The sequence below is a fragment of the Fukomys damarensis genome, unplaced genomic scaffold, assembly GCF_012274545.1.
Source record: "Fukomys damarensis isolate Sample0158 unplaced genomic scaffold, DMR_v1.0_HiC HiC_scaffold_21, whole genome shotgun sequence".
Taxonomy (NCBI): domain Eukaryota; kingdom Metazoa; phylum Chordata; class Mammalia; order Rodentia; family Bathyergidae; genus Fukomys; species Fukomys damarensis.
Genome location: NW_022900933.1, coordinates 18,024,324 through 18,032,852, shown reverse-complemented (window position 1 = coordinate 18,032,852; position 8,529 = coordinate 18,024,324). Strand labels below are relative to the sequence as shown.

General features: G+C 45.9%; 2 protein-coding genes across 6 annotated transcripts in view; one reads left to right on the top strand and one right to left on the bottom strand.

Moving 5' to 3' along the window:
• Positions 1-1,897, top strand: part of Tgfb3 (transforming growth factor beta 3) — a 26,914-nt gene extending 25,017 nt beyond the window's left edge. For all 3 annotated transcript variants that reach the window (XM_010645551.3, XM_010645552.2, XM_010645550.3), the window contains one exon: positions 625-1,897. In XM_010645551.3, the coding sequence (XP_010643853.1) occupies positions 625-783 (159 nt within the window). In that variant the 3' untranslated portion in view covers positions 784-1,897. The remainder of the gene's footprint in view (positions 1-624) is intronic.
• A 2,516-nt stretch (positions 1,898-4,413) lies between these two features.
• Ttll5 (tubulin tyrosine ligase like 5) overlaps positions 4,414-8,529 on the bottom strand; it is a 252,450-nt gene continuing 248,334 nt past the window's right edge. For 2 of the 3 annotated variants that reach the window (XM_010645541.3, XM_010645544.3), the window contains one exon: positions 4,415-4,971. In XM_010645541.3, the coding sequence (XP_010643843.1) occupies positions 4,916-4,971 (56 nt within the window). In that variant the 3' untranslated portion in view covers positions 4,415-4,915. Of the gene's footprint in view, positions 4,972-8,529 lie in introns of all 3 variants that reach the window. The other variant, XM_010645542.3, reaches the window with a different exon arrangement.

The window sequence follows — 8,529 nt, the reverse complement described above, 5'->3', positions numbered from 1 at the left end:
TTTTTTTTTTTTTTTTTTTTTTTTAGCATGGAAGTTCATTACCTGTCATATGGTGCCCTATGTCAGAGATGTGTGCACCTAGTTGGCAAGGACTGTAGGGGTAGAGTGATTTCCACCACTAGTTAACGAAGTCTGAGAGCCGCAGCCTCCTGAATGTACAAAAGTTGTTCTGAGAGACAGTGTACAGCATGGAGGAGAAGCTAATAGGTAACTCTGGGAAGAGACAGGAGTGGAAAATAGGGCAGTGGTGGACAAAAGATGTTTCCTTGTGGTGCTTTGTCACTGCCTCCTCTCTGACCCTACACTTACAAAATGGCCCAAGGTAATGGGTAGTGAGCACATTTTTTCACCAGAGTGGTCAGCTACCATAAGGAAGCCCGATAGAAGAGTGTTTTTTTAGCAGCCGAGGGTCTCCTCATCAACTGAAACTCCCCCAGTTGGTTTAGATGTTTAAACCAGCGGCCCTGAGACAAGCGCACACGTTGTGCTTCCTGCCGTAGTGCACAAACACAACTGGCCTCCATTCCGCTGCCCAAACTCTGATAGCCTCCAGACTTGCAGTGCTCCTGGGCTGTGGGCCCGAGCTTGGCTCTTCCACCTCTAATCCTATGTCCCCTGCCCCAGGTGCTGGGACTGTACAACACCCTGAATCCAGAAGCATCTGCCTCCCCTTGCTGTGTGCCCCAGGACTTGGAGCCCCTGACCATCCTGTACTATGTCGGGAGGACCCCGAAGGTGGAGCAGCTCTCCAACATGGTGGTGAAGTCTTGTAAGTGTAGCTGAGGCCTGCCTGTGACAGAGGAGGGAGAACTGCCACCATCTGATGGCCAGCTCCTCGGGAAGCCAGTGCGACGGACCTAACGTAGAGGCCTGGGACCCACAACCCTTGGCTCCCGGCATGGCTGAGATGGAGGCTTCCTTCTGGAACATTTCCCTTTCTAGCTGGCTCTGAGAATCACTGTGGTGAAGAAAGTGTGGGTTGGTAGGGGAAGGTGAACTCTTCAGAACACAGACTTTCTGTGGTACACACAGAGGTGGTGGGGATAGAGGAAGAGGGATGGCTAGTGGACGTGTCATGTGGCAAGGGGACTTGGGAGGAAAAGGGCGGAGGATGGCCGTGTCAGGGCCAGGCTGGAAGACACTTCGGATCTGAGGTCAGCTTTGTGCATTGCTGTGCCACGTCTGCCCCAGGGAACCGGGATGACATCATATGAGGCATACGTTTTTCTTCAGATAGGATACCAAGACAAAGTCCCAGAAGTGTATTTTGTACTACCTGGGATTAAGGACAAATGTGTTATTTTTGCAACCTGTCCCTTCTACATCAGTCAGCATCATGGGTTGTTACAGAAAATGTAATGTAGTTCCTGGGCTAGCAACTATATTGGGCCCCGTGGAGAGTAGAAATCCAAAGCCAAGGGTGGGAGTTAACCCTCTCCTGGTTGCCCCCTGGGTCCCTTCTCTTGCCTTCTTCCCTGATCACATTTCACCTTGAACATCTGGCTAGACACCTTCCAGGTCAGGGTGTGCACATCTGGATTTTGGTCCATGCAGCCTTGAGGCATCAGAAGCCCCCCCACACTACCCCCCAAGACCCGGTATTCATTTGGTGTTCCTGGGAGAAGGTGCTACCCATGAGGTACTGGGTGGGGGTGCTGCACGGGTGCCCCACCCATGATGACTTGGCCCCAGGCCTGTAGACTGAGGTATAAGACAAGTACAAATATTACTCTCTAAATCTTTGTATAAATAAATATTTTTGGGGAATCATGGATGATTTCATCTTCTGGAAGACTGTTTCTAGAACAGTAAAAGCCTTATTCTAAGGTGTATGTCTGACTATATACATATCCTTAATTACCCTCTTCTTGATTCCACCATAGCACCTACTACTGAGAGACAACTAGACTCTGAAAAGAGAATCCCCCAACATCAAACACACTCTTAGTGTGAACGCGCAGGCCAACGGGCAGTGTGCGGCCTTTGCCCCCAGGAGACCACACTGTTTGTATGCCTTTCCTTCCTGCAGAGTGTATGGTTCTCAGACACACAGGAGTAGCAGCTGATTTGCAGAGAGCATGCAAATTTGGCCTCCAGATCATGGTGGCATGAGAATCCTTGGAAATGTTGTTTGCACACCAAATCTAAATGACCCAACTTCATCAGTTTTGGAAATCTCATGTCAGCCTCCAGTCAGTTGAACGTTAGAGAGTCTATGGCCAATGACCCAAGAATGAGGCTAATTCTGTTACTAGGTTAATCCTAAACTGGCCAAGCAAGAAGCCTTTTCAGATGCTGGGCCTCTTGTTAATGGTCTGGGAAAAGCACAATCCCATATGGTTACTGAAGTTACAGATCCCAGAGGGATGCGGCATTCTGCATGCATATCCCCCCGAAGCAGGCCATCTGCGGCGAGGGAGTAGGGTGTGAGGAACCATCCAGCAGCACCCAAAAGCCATCTGGCTCAGTGACTCACATAAACTCTGGTAAAAGGTCTGAAGCTACAGTTTGCAGTTTGGAGGATGTGCAGGAGATGCTCATGCCTGTGTGATCGAGTACGTGAGCATCTTGTTGCTTCTGGACTCCTTCAAGATTGAACCCGAGTTTGGTCACCAAGACATTTTTCCCTGCTCTCTGCTCTGTCCGTGTCCCAGCCAATTCTAAAGGCGTCTTTTTATGCTCTGGGTGCCCATTTATTTCCACTGTCCTTCTGGAGACCATGTCCCTGCCCTGAAACCCTGTGGGGGTGCACTTTATCTTACACAGGAAACACTGGTGGTGGTGGTGGGGTCACCTCCAAGGCTGTGCTATCCCAAGTGTCACAGTCTATTCACTACAGCTCTAGAGCTGTCTCTGGGACTGGGGTAGGGTCCAGCTTTTCCTAAGAACTTCACTTTGAGAAGCGATGTATTGGACCTGACATTACTGGTCCTTCCCTGAGGCTTCGATAAGGAAGAGGAAAACAATTTTCCTGGCTCTAGACTAAATCTCCTTTTTTTGTTTTGTTTTTTTGTTTGTTTTTTGAGACAGGGTCTCACTGTATAGCTGAGACTGACCTGGAACTCACTATGTAGCCAAGGCTAGTCTCGAACTCACAGTGATCCTCTTGCCTCAGCCTCCTGAGTGCTGGGATTATAGGCGTGCGCCACTACTCCCGGCTAAATCTCCCTTTTTATTGAACCTCTTAAGGCGTAACTAAAACATTGGCCTGTGGTTCATCCTAATGAGTCAAGGCAGATAACATGTGTTTGCTGAGGTATCCCAGAGAAAACAGAACACATGGTCATTCCGAGTGTTTCCAAGAGAGCGAGCACACTATTCCTCCATTAAAAGTAGCAGATACAAATCTGGGCAGCAGTTTGGAGTCCAGCCTCCCCAGTCTGTGTATCACTATGGCCCACAGACACTTGAATCATCAACTGTCTTCAAAGAATACACGCACTGGTTTTGTGGAAAGGTAGAGGGACACTGGAGGGAGAGATCTGGTACCTGGTACCTGGCTGGGACACAGCGAATGAAAGAAATCAGCCCGAGGAGTTAGTTCTGTTTACCCCGGGCAGTTTCCAGCAGGGCAGGTGCTGTCTGAGTTCTGTTATTAGGTTTATCTCTTATCCCTTTTCACAAGTCATATGTTGAATTCTTCCAAGCCCCTTGTTTCCCAGTACTACATGTCAGCAGGGGACTTGGAGGACTTCTGATTGGTTTCCTAACCAACCTACAACCTACAACCAAGGGGGCAAACAGTCAAGATGGTCCTCAGATGATCACCTACAAGTCCCAGGGACACATGGCTTCTATTCCGCCTTCTCCCCTACAACCCAGACAATCTCATGTCACCAGCAAATGGTGCTGCCACATGCCCGATCCTTCATTTTCAGTCACTGAGAAGGCAATCAATCGCTGTCTGTCTTTTTGGGTGTCATTTTCCTCTTTGGATTTTAGTGTTGAGTCTACAGGGCCAGATTTTGGATTCTCCCTCACTGACTTCCCAGAGTAGCTCAGTCAATCCGTTAGCAGGCTCTGGGGCCCAGCTTTCAACCTTTTCTCCTTCAGAAGCCAGAGCACGGACCTGGGAGAGTTGAGGAAGCAGGAGCGCAGTCAAGTGGGGACAATCAGGGCTGTGCTGCAGGGTCTGGAGGAGCTGGTGACCTGTACCCAGAAAGTCACCCACAGAGCACTAGAGGACCGCACTGGAGCCTTCCCAGGTGTGGGAGCTGCCCTGGGGAACAACCTGGCTGCACCGCCTGGTGAAACCCAGCTCCTTGGTAACTCCACGTTTCTAAAATGAAGTTTAAAAAGTTGTTCAGGAATGAAATCAAATGAAAAGTTGGTCCCATTTCAGCCTTGCTTGTGAATACTGATTGTTGGGAAATAAGCAAAAATGGGGGGAAAAATAGAATGACTTTATTCATCTTAAAAAGCAGTAATTACCCTGGGCCCTATCAGCAGCGCATACCTGGCCTCCTGCTCAGGGAACCTGAGACCCGAGCCCCTTCCCCAGGCCCCTTGAAAGGGAAAGACAACTTGGGTGGGTGACGATGGTGAGATTTTTAAGCTTGCACAAAGAAAACGTAATACTATAATCTGGAAAAGAAGAGCAAGCACAATGCAAATAGCCGAAGAGCCTCTTTTATATCATCTCTGTGCTGCGGCAGGAAAGGGGCAGAGACCTAGGAAGGCTGGAGCAGGAGGGGAGGTAAAGGTACGCGCTCAGCCAGGGCAGGGATGCATGAGCTGTCTGTCCCACCGCCAAGGTCCTTCCAAAGCCAGAGGCTCTGTGTTCCTGTTGTCTCAGTAAAAGTCTGGTTTGGTTGATGGCAACCATCCACTGCCAATTCTGCTTGAGGGCTTTGGGGGCTCTGAGGCAGAAAAAAAAATACTATGGCCCCCCTGCAGGCTGGCAAGTGCTCCGCCCTCAGTCACGCACCAGGCAGCAGTCAGCTGGTGCTCTCTCCGTGGTGTGCGTGGGCTCTGCAAGAGAGAAAGGAACCCGCTGAGTGACGGGCGAGAGGAAGGTCAGGTCTCACCGCTTCGCAGCGATTCTGGGTTACTTGTTACATGTTGTAGTCCCAATAAATGAACTTCACCTTGAAGTACAAAACTTTTAACTTTCACCACTTTGGCTGGAAATCATCTTAAAACATGTTTGCTCTGTGGCTCTTTTTGGGGAGTAGTTTTCTTTCTCATGGATTAAAACCAATTTTTAAAATGTCTGTGTTGGTTTTAGAAATAGTCTTATTAGCTGTCCAAGGTGATCTTGAACTCATGGGCTAAAAGGATCCTTCTGCCTCAGCCTCTCAAGTAGGTGACGTCACAGGAGACCACCACCATGCCAGGCACAATAAAAGCATTTTATTTTATTTTTTTGAAGGGCCTGGTGGCACACATAGTCCCAACTACTAGGAGGATGTGGCAGGAGGAACTTTGAGCCTAGTAAGACCCCATTAAACACAGTAAGAACCCATTAAACAAAAAAGGAAAGAAAAATCTATCCCTCTTGCTCTCCTATATGTAGATGGTGGTAAATATTTCCATCTTTTCTAGAGACTCGGGTGAACATTAGCATTTCTGAACTGCATGGAAAAAGTTCCACATGTGCCTGGGATTGCCTACGTCTTCCCCCAGTGCAGGGATGTCAGATGGTCTCCGTGCTTTGACCGCACCCCATCCCCATCTACTCCTGTGCACCCGATACCCCGTTTAAGGAAAGGAACCTCACTCCCAAGTCTGTAAGGCCCTTCTGGTTCTCTCTACTTCCACCGGCCCGGATTCTGGGTTACCAATCCCGTTTGCTTGTTAAAAACAGGTTTGCTTACCACATACATTTACATCCCTGAATAACACAAGGTTTAGTTGTAGGGGTTTTGGGTTTTATGGTGCCCCTGTGATCGTGCCTGGTGTGACCTCGGGACAACTGGAAGGACTCTTATGGGTGTACACTTGGCAGGGGGCCTGCTGGGTCACTGATGCTGCCATCCGAGCCATTACTGGTGGTTGTGCTCATTCGCCCTGTGTTTCATTACCCTCCAAAGAAACCCTGTACCTCTCAGCCCCATACCTTTCATGGCCCTGCCCTAGGCAAGCACTAATCTACTTTGTGTCTCTAGCATTATCTATTCTTAATGGTTCACAGAAACGGAATCATGCAGTATGTGGTCCTTTGTGACTAGTATCATTTATGTAGCAGAATGTTTTAAGGGTCGTCGACATTGTAGGATGCGGTAGTTCTTTATTCCTTTTTTATGGCTGAATAATATTCCATTGTATGTATGTATATACTACATTTATTCAGTCATCAGTCCATGGATGTGGGGTTGTTTCTGCCTCTTGGCTGTTACTAATAACACTGCTATCAATGTGCATTTACTACTTCCTGTTGCACACATCTTTTCCCTTCTCTTGTCTGTGGATCTGGGAGTGAAATTAATTGTAGGTCACATGGTAACTCTGAATTTAACCTTTTCAGGAGCTGCCAGACTCTAATCATTTCTCACCTTCATCAGTGGTATTTGAAGGTTTCAGTCTCTCTACATCTTTGCCAGTACATGTTATTGTGGCCAAGCTAGCAGGTGTGAAATGCTATCCTGCTTTGGTTTTGATTCACATCTCCCCAGTGGCTAGCAATGCTGAGGTTCTTTTCATACATCCATCTTCGGTTAAATATCTGTTTAGATATTCCTTAGTCCATCTGAAAAACTGAGTTCTTCCTTATTGAATTGCATTGAGTTCTCCTTGTAACATATGCAATTTGTAAATATTTTCTTCCATTTTGTGAGTTGTCCTTTTACTTTGTTTTTTTGTTTGTTTTTGTTTTGAGAGAGGCTATGCAGTTCAGACTGGCCTTGAACTCACTATGTAGCCTAGGCTGGCCTTGAACTTGCAGTGATCCTCCTGCCTCAGCCTCCCAAGCGCTGGGATTACACGCATGCACTGCCATGCCTGGCTGCTTTCTTTTCTTGATAATGTCTTTTGAAGCAAAGACTTTGCCTTTTGTTGCTCATGATTTGATATCTAAATTTTAGAAGTTTTTGCTTAATATCTGGAAACTAATGTTTTACAAATATTTTCACCTAGTCTGTTACTTATCTCTTTATAATTTATTAATTTACAAGGTAAATACTACTCAGATTACATTTATTTTTAAATTATTATTATTATTTTTTATTTTATTTTTTTGAGACAGGGTCTCACTATGTAGTTGAGACTGACCTGGAACTCACTATGTAGCCCAGGCTGGTCTCGAACTCACAGCAATCCTCCTGCCTCAGCCTTCAGTGTGCTGGGATTACAGGTGTGCACCACCATGCCCAGCTGCAGACTACATTTAAATAAAATACTTAACAGGTAACTTTTTCAGAAAATGATTTTTTGAAATGTCAAGACTTCTAGAAAACCCAGGATACTATAATAAAAATAATGATTTCTTTAAAATTTTTGTAAATATAAAATTTCAAACACACACACACACACACACACACACACACACACAAATAAATGCCATCATCTACCTTTGGTAATTACCAACTTTCTTTCTGAGACAGGGCTTTCTACGTGGCCCAGGCTGGGCTCAACCTGGCAGTCCTCCAGCCTGGCTTCTGGAGTAGCTGGGATCATGGTGGACACCACTCCTGGCTAACATGTACCATTTCCATCTCTTTCTCTGTTTCTTACCGGGAGCACTTTGCAAGCCAACTCAAGTTATGACATTATGTCTCTTTAAGGGGTAAGGACTTAAGGGTGGGAAATCCATAGTATCTTTCCGGTATCTGAGAATTTCATGATTTAAAAAAGTCAAATCCCCTTTCCTTCCCTTCCCTCCCCCCGCCCCATCTCTTGCTCCCCTTCCCATATCTATCCTCCACGTTGCTCCTTATTTATACTTTGGGTTATAAATTTTATTTTTGTTTTTTGAGACAGGGTCTCACTATGTAGTTGAGACTGACCTGGAACTCACTTTGTAGCCCAGGCTGGTCTCGAACTCACAGCGATCCTCCTGCCTCAGCCTCCCAAATGCTGGGATTACAGGTGTGTGTGGGTTATAAATTTTAGAACCATGTTGCCAAACTTCCAAAAACAAAACAAAAAAAATGAACACTCCCTGAAATCTACAGATCATTTTGGGGGAGAACTGATGTCTTTACCAAAGCAGGACTTCTACTCCACAAACACCTGCGCTTTGCCATTAACTTGTGACCTCGATAAGGTTTTTAATATATTTTAATAACAAGTCTTGTATATCTTGTTAAATTTATTCCTAGATACATCATATATTTTAATGCTCTATAAAAGGCAACTCTTCAATAATCACATGCTTTGTTTCTTGCTGATACTTAGAAATGTAATTGTTTTTGGAAAACTCTCTTCTAAAGCTAAGCAGTCACTGAAGATACTTTTGGGTTTCCAATTCAATACGTTATATACCACCTGACAATAATAATTGATTTCTTCTTCTTTGATCCTCATGTCCTTTCCTTTCCTTGTTTTACCTTACCAGCTAAGATCTTCTACCATAACATAAAAGTAATTTAT